Source organism: Mytilus galloprovincialis, chromosome 7 (assembly GCF_965363235.1).
Source record: "Mytilus galloprovincialis chromosome 7, xbMytGall1.hap1.1, whole genome shotgun sequence".
In the NCBI taxonomy this organism is placed as follows: domain Eukaryota; kingdom Metazoa; phylum Mollusca; class Bivalvia; order Mytilida; family Mytilidae; genus Mytilus; species Mytilus galloprovincialis.
The window spans coordinates 70,658,028-70,682,412 of record NC_134844.1 but is presented as its reverse complement, the minus strand read 5'-3'; the positions used below and the strand labels follow the sequence as shown (position 1 = coordinate 70,682,412).

Here is a 24,385-nt window from a genome sequence, read left to right as displayed (position 1 = left end):
TCACATATAATAAGATCTCAAAGGGAGTTGCAGAATAACGGATACTGGTGAATGTAAAAATTGAACAAAAAAGTTTGCAAAATTATAAAGAATAACAACAGAAAATAAAATAATAATTTAATACAACAGTGTAGACACAGACAAGAACCATGCATGTACAGAATTAAGAAATCATTTAATGATAGAAGAATTTTACAAAATTGTTTATTGAGGATTTTACAGAATAAGCGTTATATTTAAAGATAAAGAACATTTAGGTCCACACTTCATATGAACCCTTAAAAACTCGTTGGATTATCTCGTTGTGGCTGGTCAGTAATAAATAAAAAAAGTCACTGGTCAATTCAAAGGTTGTCGTAAGTGATGCAATATATTCTTATTTTCCTGTTCCCCTTGTGTAACTTCCAGTTTTATTGAAGTTTACATGATAGCGTAATTGTGAACTAGTTGAATAATTACGCCATGTTAGCGTAATTGTGAACTAGTTGAATGCAGTAGAAACCAAATTTATATGAAGTAACTTTCTACCTTGTTATTCAGTACAAATGTACCATTAAGCACACATATGTTGCACTATCGAATGATCATGACTAAAACGTGGAAAATATTACAACGATTAACGATAATATCCTTCAATGTTAATGTGTTGGAAAATATAATTGCTACCAAAACGCTGGTGAAAAGATTTATTTGTAATTACATGATGTGCATGAATGTGCAAAGTGCTTAACATTTAATCTTGCTTATGATTTGTAAACAACCAGTTATTTTCTCTCTGTCTGGTTGTTTTGCTTAAATAGTGATTGCACTTTGTTTCCACTTGGTAAAAAAAGAAGGCAATTCGGACACTTCTAACAGCTATACTTGTTTCAGTAATACTAGCAATGGGTAAGTTCGTCGATTAATATCATTTATTTATTACTTTATAAACATTCTACAAAGTTTACAATTTTTGTGTTGGTTACACTGGGTAATGCTGAAGTTTTTGTTCAGAAATTTTCTGCTGAGAAATTAAAAAACTATTCAGCCTATATGACTTAAAGTTAAGATATTAATTTGCAGAAGTTTATGAGACATGTATCGCAACCAGCCGAAAATGTCAAAAAGTACATAAAAAAGGACTCGCATACGCTTAAGCTTGCCTCCCCTTTAAAAACTTTCAAACCAAGGTTTAAAATATTCTACAATAGTTCATATTTTGTTTGTTGATTGCTCAGTCCAAAGATACAATGCTCTTTAAGTCAAACTCGTCAACTTAGCCTGAAGAGAAGGGAAACCCATGTTACGCATTATTTCTTAACTTAACATTTTAAATTAAATCATTCTTGTTTTCAAGATTTCGTAATGGTAATCACCTCGATTTAATATCCAGACAACATGAACAAAAGAAGATGCATTTATTTAATAAAACACCTGGTATCCAATTTTTCCTAACATTAAATCTTTGAAACAAACCAATGTCTTTTATAGAAGGATGTTAGGCTAGTTACAAACTAGGTTTTACACTATCTTTTCTTCAGGAAATGCCTGTACTGTAAAATGTCAGTTGTCATTAACTTTTTTCGTTGATTGATAACTTTTGAGCTTGTGTTTTTATGTGGACATCCTCTTTAGTTCAGGGAGATAACTCTTTAAATCATCAGTACGTTTGTAAAAGTCAAGTTCATCAATGTATTTTAAGCATTTACCTGAAACAGATTGAAAATAATCTATGTAACATAGAAGCTTAGAATATATTTTTAAAAATGGTTGACACAAACGTACTGATGATTTTAAGAGTTATTTCCCTTCACCTAGGTCTACCTCCTTAACTCACCATGAAAATCGGCTTGTAATTTTTGGTCTTAAATCAAGAACAAATCAGTATGCTTACGATCAATCTTAGTCGTAAGTTTTTTTTGTGAAATCTACCCCTGATGTTTAGTAGTTGTCGTTTGTTGATGTGGTTCATAAGTGTTTATCGGTTCTCGTTTCGTATGTACATAAGACCGTTGGTTTTCCCGTTTGAATGGTTTTACACTTAGTCTAGTAATATTTTGGGGCACTTTATATAGCTGGCTGTTCGGTATACGCTAAGGCTCCGTGCTGCATGAAGACCGTACTTTGACCTATAATGGTTTACTTTTATAAATTGTGACTTGGATAGCGAGATGTCAGATTGGCACTTATACCACATCTTTTTATATCTACTAATTAAAACTAAAAACAACGTTCAAACATATGATTGAGTTGGATAAAAACCGCAATTTTTATACGTGTGCATGTAAAACAAATTTATTGGAAAAGGGGTCTAAATACAGCACAAACATCATTTTTCAGAAGACCAAAACAGTGAGTTTAAAAAAAACAAGTAGATATATATATATTATATATATCAAAAGTTCTGAAAAAGCTGTCGTTAAAGATTTATTTTTCATTTGTCACGCCAATTTCATTTAACCTTTTAACTGAATTTACAACTTCTTCCAAATATATGATTTCCTCATGTTAATCAATACATAATTTAGTGACTATTTTCACCAATTTGTCTATCATGGAGTCTGTTAAAAAAACTTGATAATTTGATGTTAAATTGCTGAAATCAAGGAGCTTCTGACCTTCCCAATGGACCCTATATCAGGGCAACTGGAATTACGCCTCCTGTTCATAAAATTCTGGTCTAGGGATATTGAAATGTAAATTAACGCCTTATACCCTAGAATTTAGAATTTCTCGTTATTGGTCTACTGCTTTTAAGATCCATCTAATCATTTTAATATACATGTACCATAGACATTTAATGGAGAGAATTCGGCATAAAAAATATCAAACCCTGACACTTTAACTATAAAATATACATGCTCCAAGTCAGGAACCGTTACATTAGTGCATTTCACAATTATTTTACGTTTTTTAGCCAAAAAAAGGTCCGAAAAAAGATTGTATTCTACGCCCCGATTTTTACGCTTTCAAATATCATGGAAACGTCCGTGATCTTAAAACAACCAAAAGAAGAAATTTGGCAACCCCTGACTGTATATAAATATAAATTCCCAGAATGTAAAGAAACAAAAAAAAAAAAACCTAATCGGCGGCTCTTGTCATCATATCACATAAATTTGAATCTCGCCAGACGTACACCAAACATATGCACTTGCATAGAAAGTTCAACAGAAAGCAGCTTTGTCAAGTTTCATTACACATTAACAAAAGTCGTTTTAAGGCAGTATTGTTCAGGAGCAATTCGATTGTGAAACTCCACATAGATACAACACAGTAAGGTATTTGATATGAAAATACTATACATCGTTAACCATAGCTATGCAACGGATATAGTTTCTCTGAAACAAATTAACAATTAAGACCTTCTATTTTTGTTCTCAAGCATGTTGTTCTCAAAAACGAGGTAATGCAATCAAACTTAATTCTCAACACCAAATACGCCTGTTGAAACATTGCATAAAATCAGGTTTAATATCATTAGGTTTCCATATGGATCGTTGACAGCTCTTCTATTTAATTTTAAAATACTCCAGTATTTTATTCCTACTTGTAGGTTTAATATTAGCATTTTTGATGCTGGGCTTACTCTGCGTCACAGAAGGTGGAAGTTATTCAAGAAATCCATTCAAATATGTGATGTTCTGTCCGGACGAAGAAGTTCATGACAAGTTATTATCTATTAATCCCATCAGATACACCTGTAAACCAGGACCAGGAAGAAATGTTAAATGCCAAACTATATGTAAGTATAGATAAAAGTAAGTTACAATAGTAAAAAATCTATGAACTGGATACACAATTTAAAAAAAAAATGAAAAAATATATTACCCAGACAGACGACAACTGAAGACAAGAAGAATGTTATAACAGGCTCTTAGGGAGAATGGGATTTGAACAAAACTTTTGAAAACCAGTACTTATACTTTTTGGAAGAACAGTGAATTCCTCAAACATAAATGCTAGTGAAATAATGAAATGTAGTTTGGTTCAATTTTGCCGTAAAAGGTATGAATAGATCCCCGGAGGTCACATCGATACTTAATTAGATGGCGTCTAGAGAAAAATAAACACAAAATCTTGATACATATAATCGACCCATCGTGAATTGATTATTTTGAACGTTTAATATAAAAAAGAAGATGTGGTATGATTGCCAATGAGACAAATGTCCACAAGAGACCAAAATGACACAGACATGAACAACTATAGGTCACCGTACGGCCTTCAACAATGAGCAAAGCCCATACCGCATAGTCAGCTATAAAAGGCCCCGATATGACAATGTAAAACAATTCAAACGAGAAAACTAACGGCCTTATTTGTATACAAAAATGAACGAAAAACAAATATGTAACACATAGATAAACGACAAACACTGAATTACAGGGTGATGGACAAAATTACAAGTAGACGTGGCCGGGTACTTGTACATCCCGACAACAAAAATACACTAGGAACAGATCTGAGAGTAATCGCAGTTATCTGAAAGCTAGTTCAAAGCCACTAACAATTAATAAAAAAATCATCCATCTAAGACTAAACTATCAATCCGTACACATACAACATCCAATGGATTTAGTGTGAAGACGTCATAAACAGTCAGAGAAAAACATGACCTTGTGTATGTTATAAATACAATTTAAGAATTTGAGCCAAATTGGTGAACATACATTTGACAGCCAAAGCCGCCCCTTTAATTACATTAATTTGTTTACTATTTGTTGAAGTTTATAATTTGAAAGGATATTTTGAATGTCCAGGAAACGGCTTTATGAGTGGCTTTGAGTATACTATTGGATATGGCGAGAACATTCGTTGCTGTCAGGACAAAGGTATGTAGACATTGTATATTAATAGTAAAAATAACACTTAAACAGTTTGGTTGGTCTTTTAGCGGCACAGCATAAATATATTAGTCGTAAATGGGTCGTTGTGAACAGTGAATATAATTATCGAGATATACGTATAAACATTGTTGACCCAGTACAAGTAACATCACCAAACATTCCTTATCGAAGGTGAAATATTCAAATGGATACCATTTTTATAGAACAAACTTTTTAAGGTTGTACTGCTAGTTGGAGCAAACACATACACTCAAAACAAAACCAAAATGCAATATTGATTGTTAATCAACTTTACACAAAACATTCTTTGATGCACGTATAACAGGTCAAGAACAAATTAAATAACTGGCAATTTAAAACAATTTCATAACTATTTGAAGAAGGTTATCATATTACAAACATTTAGATTGTATAACAAATATTGCAGATATCACATACTCAACGGAAGACTGCACAGTACAACTTAACAATGATTTGATAAATGGGCGATCATACAGAATATGTAAAGGAAAAGTGATGGTTGGTTCGGAAACCTTTGATGGAGGGTGTGTATAATTTAATGCATTATATCTTTTTATATATAGTGTATTGTACGTCGGATTTTAATGGTATAATAATCAGATAACTAACATGTTTAAAATAGAGATAGGACAACTATACAACATACACATTGATTTACTTGCAAGAGGATACAGAGCTGTAGCTCTGACTTGAATATAAAAGCCATGCATCATCTTATTTATTAATTGAAAGAGATTTATATTTTTACTTTTTCGAAAAAGAAAGAGGATTATATATTGGTTTGTTCAGCTGTATAGAAAGTAGCAGTTAAAAGGGAAACACAACGCATGCACGAACATATTGATGTAAATCTAAATAGATATAGGAAGATGTGGTATGAGTGCCAATGAGACAACTCTCCATCCAAATAACAATTTCTAAAAGTAAACTATTATAGGCCAATGTACGATCTTCAACACGGAGCATTGGCTCACATCGAACAACAAGCTATTAAGGGCCCCAAAATTACTAGTGTAAAACCATTCAAACGGGAAAAACAACGGTCTTAATTATATAAAAAAAAAACGAGAAACGAGAAACACGTATAAACTAGTATCTCAATTGTTTGCAAAACAATTGAAAGGTCTTTCCTGTAAAAGTGATGTTTTCCTAATGTACTTTGTACGACCTTTCGTTTGATATACGACAAGCATACCTTCTGAAACTTTTCGCTTTTTACACTTAATGACCTCATCCTCCTTCTTTTTTTTTAGATCGGAAGTATGATATATGTAACAAAGGGTAGATGAGCTTTCATTTGATATGCGACAACGCCATGTTCTAAAAAGTTTGATTTTTGCACTTAAATTCACCATCCAACCAATTTTTGGAGGTTGGGAATTTGATATTTCAAATGTACACATCATGACCTTTCATTTGATATACAACAACCCTATCGTAAAAGAAAATTTATTTTTGCACTCAATGACCCCATTCAACCCATTTTTGGGAGACGTCAATTTGAAATTTGAATTGTATGCTAAAGCAAAATTGATGATCCATCGCACACGGAAATATTTTATTCAAGTTTTGGATAATGGAATCCTGGATACAAGTAGCTGAAGATATTGTATGGACGCTTGCTAATAATTGTAGACTTATGGTGACACTACGATGGCATTTGGTCGGATAAGTGGTTGTCGTATTGATATTAAACATATATTATCCGTAGCGATACTCTGACATAGACTTTGGCATGAGACCAAGATACTTTAAAGTATTTGAATACTACCCAATAGCATATCTACCATATAATTCTTTTTCAAACCATGTTACAAAAAGGGGTTTTATCACAACTGGTACTCTTTACCAAAAGAGTGTTTCCAAGCTTTTATTTTTTTTATATTTATATAATTTGTATATTTCAGGAAAACCTGGTACAACACAGAATGTTCATTTCGTTCGAAACGAAACTATTATTAAAAGATAAAGAAAGGAACATTTGCATAAAGGACCTTATTCAACATTTCAAATATTTAAGTTCATGTTGTAAGTTACACAAATGCAAAAATTAAAATTAAAATTGTTTGACACACTGTTCTATATTATTATTATCTAGATTTTACATCCATTGATTGGGAGCTTTATTATCCTTGGCAATTGATTTTAGTTTGTTTTATTGCACTATGCTGTTTCTACTACTGTATCAGGTTTTTGGATGGTTAAAAAACGTAATTAACTCCACAAATTGTGTATGTACATTGTTAACGACAGAAAACCTGTTACTATCTGATTGTCTTGGTTTCAATAATATTTGTGTTTTGCTGCTGATTTATACATTAATCTATTTTTTTGTTTGAATTATTTCACGATTTTCATATTGGTACATATAAGTTAACTAGTATACTATATTCAGGTGTTGCTAATTTAAAAAAAAATTCAATGACATGAGGCAGCTTACATCTATATCAATCGGGCAATGATTTGATGGTTGCCTTATCAGAAATCATACTATATCGTTCTTATTGTCTATGTTTATTAATGTCATACTATATCGTTCTTATTGTCTATGTTTATTAATGACATGACTTTTAGCGATCAATATTACCTACACCTGCTACAAGACTACAAATAAATCACATCTTCTACAGTGTTAATGTGGTAAACAGTATGCAAATGAGTCAGAACAGTCATTCAAAGAGAACGGCCATCGTAATGACTTTGAATGTAAACCAGACCTTCCTCCCGATTAAAATTTGAGGTCCTTCTGTCTCACTTTCGCAGCATTGATCAACATAGAAGATAGTTAGCACCAAATGAGATCAACTAAAAGGGAGTAGATCAAATTGGGGACTGATAATAATAGAAGTTGGATAAATACGCAGCCTCCGTTGTATTACTTCATTCATGTGAACTTTAAGAACAAAGTGTGATTATTGTTTTTATTTGATTTAGGTTAATAATTATTTTTAGATAAATTACACGGCGGGTAAGGTTGTCCTGCGAGAGAACGTTCTGTGCTGGTGATTCAGTCCTGGCGGGTGCTGGTGGGTCCTGATTCTGTGCTTGTGGGTTTGATTACAATGTATCACAATGGCAATAAAAAAAACGTTTCGTTGTTTATTTTTTTCTCTCATACGTCATTAGTACTGTGCATGGCATATTACAACAATATTTTATTGCAAAAGTCGTGTAAGTTCGCTAAACTAAATTGTCCTGACGCTGTGCTGGTGTTTAAAAAAACGGTCCTGGTTCTGTGCTCCTATGTCCTGGTTCTGTGTCAAAATCAAGTCATAAGTGGCAAATTTTCAAGATCATTGATGGTTAACAGTAATTGACTATAACTAGCTGTTATCTGTTTTCTTAAAATTGACATTTTTTTTAATTTACTGTTTTCTGTTTTTTCTCATTTAAAAAGTTGTTATCGGTTATTAATATTTTAATGAACTGAAATTTAAAAAAAAACCTATACAAGACTTACAAAGCCAAGAGTCTCCTGACTTGGGCCGGGCGCTAAACTGCTTCGGGATTTAGAATGTTTTGTACGAATCAGACACAAACAAAGTTGATCAAGGCAAACAGTCAGATTCAGGTGAGCCTGAACACCTCTTAGATGAGTTTAGGTAATAAATTAAGTGTAATCTAAGCTTCCTGAATATTGTTTCTCTGACAAATTTGTACGAAACTGTAGATAATTTTCTTTTCATTCAATCAAATGAAACTTAGCCTTGTTTCTGCGTGTTTGAATCATATGTCTTCAGCAGCTAAAATCAGATTTCTTTGTAAACAATTTAGTGCTGACTAAAAGGATGACTATAGTATTGCGTTCTTTACCTTTGGAAAAGGGGGGGGGGGAGAGTTTAGGAAGAGGGAGGTCACAGTGGCTTGGAGTAGTTTTGAAATTCTGAAATGTTTTGTCTAAACCAGAGATGTAAGTTATTTTCGAAAGTTCGACAGAACACTTAAAAGATATTTCACTATTCTATGGAAGGCCAGACTAGAATTTGTCAGATAATGAAGATGAGATAAACTAGATAACACTTACAGAAATAAGATTTTTTAAGTTTTGCATTTTATAATTCCAAAAGAAAGTCTGTTGTAAAAGACTTTTGATAAAGAATAAAGGGGCGATTGAAGGATGAATGATGTATCCTACATTTCTATATTTAAATATATTTCATGAATAAAAATAAAAATATGACATAACTTTAATTGAAAATGAGTGCAAAATGAGTGAACGGAAAAAATACCAGACTAAGAAATACAATTTAAATATTGGTAATATCACGAGGCTTTTAAGTTGTGTGTGCCAAACACACCTTCTATGTAGTAATGACTCGTTACTGAGGTATTTCTTTTCACGCATTTATTTCATATTTTGATACAGGGAAGTATTTGTATTATAACATTAACATGTATACTTTGTATATATATTTGTAAAACATCGAATCTAAAGCCATATATATAAAACTTTTTCTTTCATTTAATATGTGTTTTCAGGACAAAACAATCAACTCAAAAACGCCTTGGAAGTAAAATGCGATAAAATGATAACCCATTTTTGCACCACCCCACCCCCGGAAACAAAATAACTGTTGCCGGATAGGGAGAGGGAGGGTCAGATATGCAAATTAAAATCAATTTTTGTGTACGTTTTTAGTTGAATTTATACTTGTTTGCATCAACCGTTGGCAGAAATTTACTGGAATAATTCGATTTTTCTAATATAATGGATTTAAGTAGGCATTCGTATTTTCCCGAAAAAATCATCCATGCAAAGTTATCGTTCCTTGAGATTGCAAACGTTCTTGAGATATTCTTCCGCATGCATGTGAATATGTATGTAAACATATAAAAAACCATCTAAATATTATTAATATTTATCTTCTTTCAAACGTATTCGATGGGTATATTTATTAAAGAAATGGATGTATAACAAGTGATAAGGAATGTTAATGATATTCATGTATTCATCATGTTTATAGATCGGTTAAAAAAAACCCAAAACTAAAGATAGGTGATACACCGGAATGCCCTCACTGTCATCCGCTGTAACAATACAAATCTACACACTTTACAAACCTGGTTTAAAATAATTGGTTATCAATTCGTTTAGCCATAAGCTCACCTGTGTCGAGGGGCGGTTTTGAGCTACATGTATTGACTTGGCGTCCGTAACAACAAAAAGATGCTCTCTGAAATTACTTGATTAAATGTTACCAAATGATTTTTCAAGAATTAATCTAGGAAAAGCAACATTCATCAACAAACATGACCACTGTCTGTTAAGATGTATTCGAGTTTTTAGTTAGTATCGCAAGAGGTCATGCAGTTAGAGCAAAATAACCGAGTAAAACATTCAAAAGGCCATACCTATCTACCTTGCACTTTTCAAAAAATTCTGATCAGACAACGAAACTTGGTAATTACTCTGAAATTGAATAGGCATTAGAGTGCAACCTTTGCGGATTGGTATACGTCGGTGAAACGAAAGGAAGGCTAAACAAACGTATGTGCGGTCATAGATCAGACATTAACCTCAATGCTAACGACATTCTATACCAGCATTTCAATCAGCCCGATCATTCCATCGTTTCTATGACAGTTCGCATTATCGAAAAGATATACCATAGGTCTAACAATCCTAATCTTTCAACTACTCTCCGTAGACAAAAAGACGACTACTGGATTAGACAATTGGGAACTGCAACACCTTATGGCTGCAATGACAAAATTGATGGTATAGGTATTCTATCTAGTCCTTCGTGTAACTCGGTGAATGTGATGAATATTTTCAACTCGACTCCTCGACGAAGACGCAGTCATGGTCATCGTCATTATACATCACCTTCTCTACATGATGTCTCTATTAATGACTTGCTACCATTCATACAAAAGCAGTTAGGTATTCATCACATTCGCACGAAACTTTATTCATTACCTCTTTCAAAACTTCATTCTCTGTTCAATTTATGTTTGGAATCCACTGTTACAAACCCTCATTCTAACCAATACAAACTTCAAGCTATAATTTCGGATATTGCAAGTCACAGACTTTTCAAGCCAGTTCGCATTGGAAAAGATGAAAAAGAGAAAAGATTTTTTTCTAAATATTTCCTTTGCCAACAAAGGTCTCGATGGCGTCAACCTAGGCAATATCCTTCATCATAAATTAATTCAATCGAAAATACCTCCTTATTTCAAAGACCAGTCTGTACCAATAATTTCTTATACACAGTACCTATACCAAACCTATTGCAACTAAAATTTTCAATTACAAACGTGTTTTGCAGGATCTCAATATTGACGACTTCAAGTCTAAACCTCCTGATTGCACTTGTGCTAGTTCCCAATTCACATATAATCCTGCTGGCCACGTTATTACCGGTGACCTTAACATTGTTAATAACACTTCTCTACGAAATGTGTTATCGAAAGGTCCGAAATATCGTGAGCCTAAATCCATCAATTGGAAATACAACTTTAAAATTTTGATAGATTCAGTCGAGGATTATGCAAAGCAATGGGCTAAGCGCGAGAAGGAAGACGTAGACACTCTTTCCGAATGGATTAAGGCAGTGAGGTCGTTGATACAAATCAGAATTAAGAAACTGAATTGGTCCATCAATGCCCATGCTACGTCAATCTTTAAAGACCCAAATGTTGCAAAAGACCTATCCGACCTCCATGACAAATATGTTGTTGTCCCCGCTGATAAAACCCCAAATAACATCGTTTTTGTGTGTAAAAGTCATTACATTAACTGCTTGATGAACGAATTAGGTATTGACAATTCACTTGGAAACTCAACATATACCCTCACGACACTTACCAAAGAGGAAATCCTGGATACTCATAGGTCTGTTCTATGTTCCTTTGGAATTTCAACCAAAGATGAAGAACTGGATCTTCCATCACTGTATTGGATACCTAAACTACATAAGTGTCCTTACAAACAACGGTATATTGCTGGGTCTTCCAAGTGCTCCAAGAAACCTCTTTCTAAATTATTAACATCTATTTTATCAGCAATCAAAGACAGGCTTCAAAGTTATTGTGAAACTGCCTATTCTAGAGGTGGCGTGAATCAGATGTGGATACTTAAAAATTCCAAAGATCTATTAGAGTACATACAATCTAACTCTCTTTCATCTTGTAACAGTATTAAAACATTTGACTTTTCTACTCTTTACACAAGTATTCCACATTCCAAACTAAAAGACAAATTGAAAGAGTTGATATTACTTTGCTTCATAAAAAAGAATGGCCAACGTAGATACAAGTATCTTGTCTTAGGGAGGAATAAATCCTACTTTGTAAAGAATCACTCTGATTCAAACAAAAAATTCTCTGAAACTGATATTATCAAGATGCTTGATTTCTTGATTGACAACATATTTGTTACTTTCGGAGGACGTGTTTTTCAACAGACTGTCGGCATTCCAATGGGAACAAACTGTGCTCCTCTACTTGCCGACTTGTTTCATTTATTATTATGAGGCTGACTTCATGCAGGAACTTCTTAGGAAGAAAGATAAGAAGTTAGCAATATCCTTTAACTCTACTTTCCGCTATATAGATGATGTTCTTTCACTACACAATTCAAAATTTGGTGACTATGTGGAACGCATCTATCCCATCGAACTAGAGATAAAGGATACTACAGATACAGTTAAGTCGGCTTCATATCTTGACTTACATCTAGAAATTGACAATGAGGGTCGATTGAAAACAAAACTTTACGACAAAAGAGATGATTTCAGCTTTCCAATTGTGAACTTTCCATTTCTAAGTAGCAACATTCCAGCAGCAGCTGCATACGGGGTATATATCTCCCAATTGATACGATATTCCCGTGCTTGCATTTCCTATCATGATTTTCTTGATAGAGGGTTGCTGCTTACAATGAAGCTATTAAACCAAGAGTTCCAAATGGTGAAGTTGAAATCATCCCTTCGTAAATTTTACGGACGCCATCACGAGTTGGTTGACCGTTATGGAATAACCGTTTCACAAATGATATCGGATATGTTCCTTACGTCGTAACTACAATCCCCTTCCCTTTCATGAATGTGACCTACCGAATAAGACTATTTACCGGATTTGTAATCACATAAGCAACACGACGGGTGCCACATGTGGAGCAGGATCTGCTTACCCTTCAGGAGCACCTGAGATCACCCCTAGTTTTTGGTGGGGTTCGTGTTGTTTATTCTTTAGTTTTCTATGTTGTGTCATGTGTACTCTTGTTTTTCTGTTTGTCTTGTTCATTTTTAGCCATGGCTTTGTCAGTTTGTTTTAGATTTATGAGTTTGACTGTCCCTTTGGTATCTTTCGTCCCTCTTTTGGTACAACAACATTTATAACCAATATAAGATTTTGACACACACAGTTAATTTCCATTCAGCACAACTATTCTTGTTACAACAAATAATTTAAAATGCAAATATATCAAGTTTGTTTAATCATATATGACACTACTATAACTCAGATAGTTGTCTGAGTGATAAGGCGGTGATATGTGTCGTCTGCTACGGTTAAATACGAAACTACGTTAAAATAACGTAGCTGACTATAAGGAGACTCACATTATACGATAAATCAATAGTGACCAATCTCTGTGTTATATATAGTAATATAATTTTGAAAGACAGCAGGGTCACCAGGGTGTGAAGTCCCTATCATCTGAAGTTAATACTAAGCATATCTCTTGAATTAGACAGATAATAATGACATTAAAAAAAAAATCTCTCTTGTTTTCGAAATTTTTGTAGTTTTATTTTGCCTAAACAAACTGACACACACAATAAATATAGTATTGTTGATTTTTTATAACTTATGTTCAATATATACACTTGGTAACACCGGTTACTAGGATAATAATCCCCACACGTATGAATTGGGTAAAATAAATCAGAAAAAAAGATGGAAATATGACAATTTACATGCGATGGGTGCAACAGCATACCGACGATTAACATGACTCACCAGGGTTTAAGCTAAAAGGCACATCAGACTCCATGTAAAATTGATTAAAATATAAAAAAAGAAGATGTGCTTGTGATTGCCAATGAGACAACTCTCCGCAAAAGACCAAAATGACACAGAAATCAACAACTATATGTCACCTTTGTTGTGTTCGTTCCAACAAAGTTATTGAGATATTTAATGTGATAAATTGTGGTGTTGTTACACCACTGTACCAATGAAGGAGGGAAGGAGGAGGAGTTGGTTGGATGGAGTTGCGAGGGGTGGGTGGAACACATATTTAACTAAAATAAACCAGTCAAACCTTAATGTCAATATAAGACCCCTCTTATAAATGTCGCTTTATTCTATGAACCTTTAAAAACTGTTTAAGTTATCATATTATGTAGAGAATCATCAATTCAAGGGCATTTAATATCTTAAATAAAACTATTTTAATTATATTTATTTTCATCTGATATTGGACGGAAGATGTTGCCTATTTATGTAATATAAGTTACGATTATTTGAAAACGCTTATAAAACAGCCAAATGGATGCACAAAAGTAAAAACAGGAGTCACAGCTCCGATTGAATACAATTATCAGCCAAATTTTATTGATTTTGTAACGTTTGTTTCAAATATGACAAACTTTTTACCCAAAATCACAAGCACCGTATCAGGACCCACCAGCACAATGGCAGGACCCACCAGCACAGTATCAGGACATGAATAAACTGAGAAAATGCAAAATTTTACTAAATTGCACTGGTTTTTCACAATATAATTTTGTCGTTTGCATTTGGGTATAGAAAGCGGACTCAATGAGCATTTTTGTTTTATTTTGTTCATTTCTAGATTTTCTGAAAATGAGCACTTTTGTGTTACGCTTACTGAAACAGTTAAGAGGGTCGACTGTTTAATAGTTTGCCTACGTACCCACAAGAAACAAAATTGAAAAATCTCAACTGTTTCCTTCCATTTTGTCAGCCAAAAGTTGAGTATTTTTGTGATTTTACTTTTTTGTATGAGAGAAAACGTCAAAAATCATCATTTTTGTCTTTGCTTACATTTTTACATCGATCACCACCACCCGTCAGGATCGAATCACCAGCACAGAACGTTTTCTCGCAGGACAACCTTACCCACCGTGAATCAGAATCAGCACGTTGATGAAGGATATCTGTTATCCAAATATTAACGAATGTATTTTTTATTTATATTTAATGATTCTTTTTTAATATTGGTGTTATTTTGTACACTTGTATGGATACATATATATTTTCTGTATATATAACAGTCTATAAAATGGTGCCATTAAAATATGCTCTTGAATGTAAAATAACTAGAACCATCAAAGGAGTCTAATAGACTCGTATTTCGTACTCAGATATAACTGATGCCAAAAAGAGTGACGAATAATCACACTTTTTGAGGTTTTATTTATAATACCGACATTATGTCTGTTCATTTGGATTGATGAGTTTTAAATAGTAACACTTGTTTATGACACTTATTCTACAAGATAAACTGTACTTGAGATAATGAATTTAGAAATTTATAGTACAATGTGAAGATAACGATTTAGTAATTTTGACCTTTCTTGTGTAAATGTTATAACAAATGCTTGCATAATAAAGAATGGAATTAATTCTAGCAAATCTATTCAACAACCGTATGCGTAAGTTATGCCAGAGAATATATATGATAATGGTTTTGATCATGATTGTTATTAGTATCGAATTAAATTCTTTTTTTGAAAGTCATAATTCACATTGAAAATATAAACTGTCAATTTTGTGGAGAAACTATTGTTATCTTGAAAAAAATTCGTAGAGGAACAACTAGAATTTTGTGGTTATTGATTTTACACTCAATTTGTACATCAAATATTTGTATGACACACATACACATAACCATAATAGTAAGATATAAGCATGGTCAGTTTTTATTTTACTTTTTACACGAATAATTCCAATGTGAACTTTATATGTTTATATATAGAAACACAGTTAAGGAACTTTCCTCAACAAACTCAGACAAAGTAACTGAGCTACATGAGCACCAATTATACATACAGGTAATACAATGTAAATGCAAACGAAAAGATGAGTACAAATTATAAAATACATAGAACTATGCAACTACCGGAAAATAGGTTGTAAAGGTCATTCAAACAATCCCCCGGTTTCAGCAGCGTTGAAAAAGAGTCCACGATGCATTTGACTCATTTAGTTGATGAGTTAGTACATTTCTTAAATGAAAAGATTATCATACGTCAAACAAATGAATGAAATGTTTGTCCTTTGTTATTAACATTTTAGCATAAATACAGAGAGGTTCGCATTATCATGTAATCAATTATGTTATACATTAATAGTTATCACAATTGCAATATTCTATTCAATTAATTGTCATGTCATTCTCGTTAAACATACTTGCATCTAGTGAAATGGAGTACAGTGGTATTTTTCTACATAGCAATGCTTTGTTTGTCTGAAGCGGTTATCCAATCATGCATGTTTATTCCAAACGATTCCCAAAGACAGAATAATGCCTGTTTGGAATACTGGACAACAAGTGATATGACCAATGGCTGTATTTTCTCACCCAAAGACTTAGAGTTCACTGGAAGGACCAAGATTTTTAAAAATGAATATCTAATAACAGTCAACTTCACTGAGAATACAACTTTGGTAAGTAAAGAAATATAACGGGGTCTAAAGCCTTTGAATATATACAATTTTTGCACATGTCAGGAATCTGATCTTCATTAGTTGTAGTTTGTTAATGTGGTTCAAAAGTGTTTCTAATTTCTCCCTCTCTCTTTTTTTAAGGTTAGACCGTTGGTTTTCCAGTTTTAATGGTTTTTCACTAGTAATTGTGTTGACCCTTTATAGCTTGCTGTTCGGTGTGAGCCACGGCTCCGTGTTGAAGACCGTACTTTGACCTGTAATGGTTTATGTTTTTACAAATCGTGACTTTGAGAGTTGTCTCATTGGGACCCAACCTGGCTTTTACACCACACTATAAAGTAGTGGTACTCATGACGAGGGAGGGAAGATATAAGATGAATATTTACAATCGGAAACAATATGTGACATATACTATAGGTATCGGTAGCTGATTCGACCTGATATTGAATGATATGGTAAACCCAATTACTCTTTTACAAGGTGTCTCATAAGTTTTAAAATTGAAGAAAGTATAGTCATGAGAAGATATATATAATCTGTATGCTTTTATGTTTTAGGAGACTTTTGAAATATGGGTCCAAAGAAAAGATGGTACTTGTTTACACAACTGTTGCTGTAAGTGCTTATTAAATCGCCTTTCAGAAAATCTCAATAACAGAATTGAAAAATTGTCGTAAACATCAGGAAAGCTTTATTTTTATCTTCGAAAGATGGATATCGATTTGAATAAATGTAGATCCTAAGTCAGGTTTTCTTTTAACGATCTGACAAAATTCCCTGTTTTTATCTATACCGGTGATTATTATACAGCAAAAGATATTTTTGCCTCCAAATACCTCTTGTCATGACAAAAAAAGAAAGTAAAAAGGACTGCTCCGTAGACCTCAATGAAAATAGATGTCAATGCAAATAAAAAATTCGGAGACATATCTTAACTAAACTGTATTTAATAAAACATTGATTTGTTTTTTTTTACAAAAAAGTTTAGCATACACATTATGTTTGTAAACGACAAAAAAAATATAACATTTATTTTGAACAGCAATGTTTGATTTGATTCAGACTTCCATATAATGCTATATGTATTATTTACAGATGATCCAGTAAAATTTAAAAGGTTTCTTGTGGATGGTAAGAACATACACTTTCATTGTCAAACTACCAAATTACGGTAATGTACCAACATAATCAATGAAATTATATTCAGATCACTCCTGTTATTGTCCAAGTATATACTTTATGATTTTTTAAAAAGAAAATTACATACATATTACCAGTTTATTAATTGCCGTATTTTTTTTTATAACAGATGTCAAAATCTTACAACACATAGACAAATGTTTATGCTAAGTGATTCTGTTTTTTAGCGGTAAGACTTCACAGGAATGTTATCAAAACATTTTCAACGTGAACGCATTGAACGAAATGTGTGTTAATTACAATCTTCAAGATTTTAACAAGATTATGTTAATTTTTTGAATCTGGGGTTTAATCCTTTGGTTTTGAGTCTAGAATATTAGTATGACAACACACATGCACATACTAATACAAACAATAAGTGTAATTATCGCTATTTTGTGCATTTTTCCTTTGATTTTTTTTTGTAATAATTTTTCATATCATCTACTCGCTTGATATGGAAAATTATCGCTAGAAACTAAGCAGACACAAAGCATGGCTAACGAAATTGACATGAAATTGATAACGTCATCATAGATAAATAGCGATAAACAGATTATCATTGATCATCTCAACTCGATTGCTTTTCTCGCTTTCGCCGAGTTTAAGTAAGCATAATGTCCATGCATGGACTTTTTTTTTTAACTCGTAAGGGGAATAAATCAGAATACATGGATGAACTACAAAACCACGTGTACACGATTCTTAATTCAAGATATAAATTGGATTTTTGATAACCACATTGGAATCGAGCATGGCTTACACATGTCAAGATCTAAAGCCAATTGTGTCAACAATGTTTAACTTAACGACGTAATGTTCACCGATATTTTATTGAACTACAAGACTTTTTGTTTCGCCAAAATGCGCTATATTAATATGAGATTGCAACACCTATATTGGTGTGTCCAAAAAAATATTTCAGTCTTTTCCTGTATAGTAAAAATCAGGTTTAAGAATAATTATAACAACGTTAGTGCATGTTTTAAACGTGTTTGTCCTTGTTATTTATACAAATAATTTGTCAGTACCATACAAATAATTTATAACAAATTCTTGACTTTAATTGATAGCTAAATGCAATGGAAATTGGTTTTGTAATAATGGTGGATATTGTCACAATAATTATTGCGTTTGCGTACATGGTTATTACGGACATTACTGTGGAAAACGTATGTTATAATAACAAAAAATACGACAATTTGAAAAATACGCAGTTCACGTTACTGTAAATGCGCAATCCTTTAAACATTCTAACTTAGAAACCATCGATTTGTGTATAACCATAAAACGTTGACTATATAGGTTATTTACCAAAAAGTAAGATCGCAAAAATACTGAACTTAGAGGAAAATCAATTCGGAAAGTCCATAATTACATGGCAAAATCAAATAACAAAACGCATCAAAAACGAATGGACAAGAACGGTCATATTCCTGACTTGGTACAGGGATTTTGAAATGTAGAAAATGGTGGATTAAACCTGGTTTTATAGCGCTAACCTTCTCACTTAGATGATAGTCTCATCAAATTCCGTTATATTTACATTGATGCTTACCAAACACGCCCAGTAGCAAAAGGATATTAGTTTTGATCAATGTTGTAGAATAAGTACCACGATCTCTACTCATTAAAAAGTCACAGAGACACGAAAATGAACGGGATATGGCCAGGTGCTTTATAAGAAATACAAATGTATGTCCCATCATACCCATATTTTTCAATTTTCAGTGACACTCGACATTTCCCGCCCTACATTCTGATACAACTACGAAATAAAAAACGCACCGTAGTGTGTTGATTATTATTTTGTTCTCGCTTATAATATACATTTACTAGTAACAAGTAACAATTAACTAACTGCTTCCATTCATTAAAGGGTAGACTAGTTACACCATTTTAAGAAGTTAAGAAGTGTTTGGTTTTTAGGTTTTTATTGTTATAGCCATCTATCCATACATTCTTCATAGACAGTTTGCTTTCTCTCTGTTAAATATGAAACTAGTTTGCATTGTTGTTTTATAGAATAAATAAAAAAAAAAAATGTGTACAAATGAATTCTGGGTTTTTTCATACTGTTTATCTTTTCTGAAATAAATAATGTAGAGGGAGTGTCGTCTAGATTTTAAGAAATCATTGGTCACAATACAGCCTTCAACAATAAGAAATCTCGAAAACTTATCCCCAGTTACGAAGGCTACAAAATGTGACGCAAACCAAACGTACAGAGTATCTATTTTCTGCATAATTATAAACTAAAAGAATCGATATGAAAGAGAACAGCCACAGAATAACAGGTTCCTGACTATTTCAAGGACAGGTGAATATAGACTGGAGAAAGGTTAAACATGTGTGTAATCAATCAACTTGGGACAATTATGTAACAGCACAAAATATGAGCAAACTGTAAAAAAAATAAGTTGGAAATAACACATTTTGTTACTGGTTCAATTATGAGCAACGACAAGAAAGAAAAGAAATCAAATATAAAAATAGTTAAATTTTTTTGATGGACGAAGGGTTTCTGTTTTCCGATTTTTTTCAGTCATGTATAAAAAAACTTTAAACTGTTTACTTTCCCTCAAAATTGTACTGATTAAAATCTCGTGATTGTCCGGCTCATACAATAACATCAATGTCGTTAAGAATACAAACGATAATCTATAAGTTTAGAGAATAAAATGGTTCCGTTTTGGATAAAAAAACTGTAATTTTCTTAACAGATGATCCTTGTCATCATGTGACATGCTATAATGGTAGACAATGTAGTGAAGGTAACTGCATATGTCCAGATGGCTATTATGGACACCATTGTGAACATGGTAAGATACATACCAATTCACCGTTTCAGAATATATGCATTCATGGTGATATTTTAAAAAGGGTACACCAAAAAGTTGTGATTGGTTTGAAACGTTCTAAACAATCGAAATTCAACTAACGACGTAACATCTTTTTAATTTTGGTGTACGAACAATGAGTTTTACCGATAGTTCTTTAGATTTTGAAAAGGCATTTATTAATATCTATGTTCTCGTCACATACTTTGTGAAATAATAAATGTAAATAAAGACAACAGTAGTATATCGATGTTCGAAAGTCATAAATCGATTGAGAGAAAACAAATCCGGGTTACAAACTGAAATTTTTAATTAATCAAATATGCAATGTATAGAAACTCATCATAGATACCACGAATACAATTGTGTATCTGCACCACTCGCACGTTTCGTCTGAAAAAGACGTCCGAGGCTCGAATAAAAAAAAACCAGATAAAAAGCCCAAATAAAAATGAAGTAAGAAGTCGAAGAGCATTGAGGACCAAAATGCATGGCCATTGATACAACGTGCCTTCAAATCATAGGAGATGCTATAAAAAATGTAGAGAATATTCTTGTCATGGAGTAACCTGTCAACTTGGAAATTGCACTCAAGGTTCATGTACTTGTGAATCTGGTTATAAAATTCTAAACGAAAATGACTCAGCAAATGGCAAAATCAAAAGCTCAAACATATCAAACGAATGGATAACAACGGTTATACACCTGATTTGGTATAGGAATTTTCTTATGAAGAAAACTAATGATCAAACCTTGTTTTTATAGCTAACTAAACTTTGATATAATAGGAATATCACCTTTCCAGTAAACGAAACTTCATTTATAACATACCTCTAATAATATTTTAGGTCTATGAATTCTATCTTCTAAAATAATATTATTGTGCGAGATGGTCAATAAAGAGAAATTAATTAATTAATGTAAAAACTGAAAGGTGATATCGTTATGCTATTTTTATGTAAATTTTTTGCTATTTGTTTGACAATATTTTTTACTGATCAAAAAGCTAAATTTATGCTGTTCAACAGTTCGTCGACTACTATTATTTTTGTTATATTGAAAAAATGAAAATAAGTGATGTGTCAAAGAAACAATTACCCCACCAAAGATAAGAAAACAGACAAAGGCCATCAAGTGGTCTTCAACACAGCGAGAATAAAAAAACTCGCACCCGAAGATTGGCACCGGCTAGTCTCAAAACAAAATATGTTCAGAAAAAAAAACCCGGACGTCATATTAAACTCAAAAACATAAATTGGCAGATGCTTCGATAGTTTTGGCAATACATATCACCTGTCATAAGAACCTATAATCAGTCAAGATAACACACTCAGGAATAAGACTCAATTGCTTAAATTATATACGAATAAAGCGATATATAAGGAGCGTACACAGTAAAACAGAAATTCAAGTGAAAGAAAGGAATATTTCTTTTTCAATGTACCATATGCACAGTGAGGTCCGTAATGGCATTTTTAGATTAAAAAAAGTAAATTTACATTTGCAAATCGATAATACATTACACAATACAAATTAATTGCCATTGTCAGATCTATTACCATATGTCTTATCCTTTCATCAGATAAAAATAGATATTTGAAACGTAATTTATCTTGAATGTATAGAATATCCTTGTCATGGAGTAACCTGTCAACATGGAAATTGCACGAATGGTTCATGTACTTGTGAATCTGGTTATACAGGTCAGCATTGTGAAAGTAAGTTATTAATAAAATCATTTAAAAAGTTTTTGAATATCAATAATGTGGTCATTTTATTAATTTCCTGTTTACAAAACTTTTCCGTAATACTAAGGATTTTCTTATCCCAGGCATAAATTACCATAGCCTTATTTAGCACAACTTTTTGTAATTTTGGATCCTCTATGCTCTTCAACTTTGTACTTGTTTGGCTTTATCAATATATTGATATGAGCGTCACTGATATGTCTAATTTAGACGAAACGCGCGTCTGGCGTACAAAACTATAATCCTGGTACCTTTGATAACTATGCATGATCGAAAACAAAACAAATTGTCACACCAGATGTTCTTCTTAGATCAACATTAGCTGTTTGACATTGAATTTCTTTGTCTTAAAATATGTAAAACCATTGTATGCTTTCAGATGAAAGAACACAATTTGAAAGTTAAAGGCAAAGTCAAGGTTCCATTTGTTTTTTTTCAAAAGCTTTATACAAAAACAAAAAAGTATTATCCGTGAACAATCCTACTGATTTTAATCTGAATCATAACATACATATATTTTGTTCTAGTTCAATTAAGACACTTAACTAATATAATGTAACTCATTTCTCTTTTTTTATTTTCAGTGAATGATTGTAAGTAACATATACAATCTAAATTAATAGGAATAGTCATGTCCCAGTTTTGAAATTTTTGACAAAGTATAACTATGTTGAAAAACATCGACATTTTACAGTTTACCATTTTGGTTCACCAGATTTTTATTTAAACGGTTATTAAAATTGAATGTTACACAAACGACAAAAAATATCTATATGTATTCCTTACTTTTGTAATAAATACACACATATACATTTGATATTTTATACAATACGATATTATTGTCATTATTCAGAACACTAATATTAATGGTTGTAAAGTATTCGTTGTCATAAACGACATGTTCCTCATTAAGAATAGAATGCTTCTTTTTGTAAATTTATTAGGGTGAATTCGCAAAAGTATTAACCCAAGTACATTTGTATGAAGCCCGGAAGCGGTTCATTCTAGAAACGTGCGCACGGTCAACGCTTTAACAACCCTATGGAATTACTAAAAGAAGCATTCAAAACATATAATTACATTGTTTTGCTATGATCATGAAAAAATCGATATAGATCATTTATTTCTTTAAAAAATCTTTGCACTTTGTTGTGATATCACGTGTCATCATGAATATTAAATTTCACTGGGCTAGAAAGTTGACTTTTAGTATAACGCACAATCGATGTCATCCAATCAAAATAACGGTTTCTTCTGAAACATACATGTTGTGTATTTATTAATATATCAGATATCACCCCATTTGTAACTACATATTTTACATGTACCAAAAAATGAATTAAAAGTCAACATTGACTTATATCATAACCATATTTGCTTGCCTTCGTTGTGTATGTTGAAAAGGGTTTGAATTCGTCATATTATCTTGCCAGCTTAAAGCACACGGCCAATTGGGCCAAGTTTGAAAGTTTGCATGACAAGAATTTATTGAACATGTATATCTTTAAAGTATTATTTTGATATTCAATATAAGCATAATTTAAATGAAAAAATAGAGACATTTATTAAATTGAAAATACAGGACCACTTTTAATCATTTTCTTTTCTCTACCTAGACTGCATTATTGACCCCTGTAATAGCCATGGAACATGTAGTAATAGTCCATCAGGGTATACGTGTACATGTTATGCTGGTTATAGTGGAAATACTTGTGATCAAGGTAAATCCAATCACATTCAAAAAAGTATTAGTGTAAGTTAAAGGCTTAATCTAGCATGGTGATAAGGGAAAAATGTAAGACACACTAGTTAAATAAGTGGTAGTTTTGTACTGTAATGTCGATGACATGTTCAAACATTATGAACTTTTTCACTTTAGACTAAAACGAAATTTATATTTAAAGGGCTAGTAGCTACAATTTTATCAAAATCCAATTCAGGTAAAAAAAGGTCAAAAAACCTCTGAACTCTTTAAGGAAATTAAACCGTGTTAATTCTATATGATTTGCATATCTATAAGTACTTCCATTGGATTGGTCAATTAGATTTTTTCTCTTGGTTTACACTGCGATAATCCATTTTCCAAAACTACTTTCGTAGCCTTCAATGGTCTTTTCATGCGCGA

At 32.3% G+C, this 24,385-nt stretch overlaps 2 protein-coding genes across 2 annotated transcripts; both read left to right on the top strand.

Annotated features, from left to right (window-relative positions):
- Window positions 1-625: 625 nt before the first annotated feature.
- On the top strand, window positions 626-6,921 carry LOC143083588 (uncharacterized). Its single transcript, XM_076259851.1, has 5 exons — window positions 626-888; window positions 3,536-3,724; window positions 4,710-4,814; window positions 5,257-5,374; window positions 6,758-6,921. Exons 1-5 carry the CDS (start codon window positions 885-887, stop codon window positions 6,810-6,812), a joined length of 471 nt encoding a protein of 156 aa, XP_076115966.1. The 5' UTR covers window positions 626-884; the 3' UTR covers window positions 6,813-6,921.
- Window positions 6,922-15,349: 8,428 nt separating this feature from the next.
- Window positions 15,350-22,851, top strand: LOC143084261 (uncharacterized). Its single transcript, XM_076260670.1, has 8 exons — window positions 15,350-15,478; window positions 16,246-16,493; window positions 17,051-17,108; window positions 17,589-17,624; window positions 18,746-18,844; window positions 20,396-20,494; window positions 22,138-22,234; window positions 22,845-22,851. Exons 1-8 carry the CDS (start codon window positions 15,439-15,441, stop codon window positions 22,849-22,851), a joined length of 684 nt encoding a protein of 227 aa, XP_076116785.1. The 5' UTR covers window positions 15,350-15,438.
- Window positions 22,852-24,385: the final 1,534 nt, after the last annotated feature.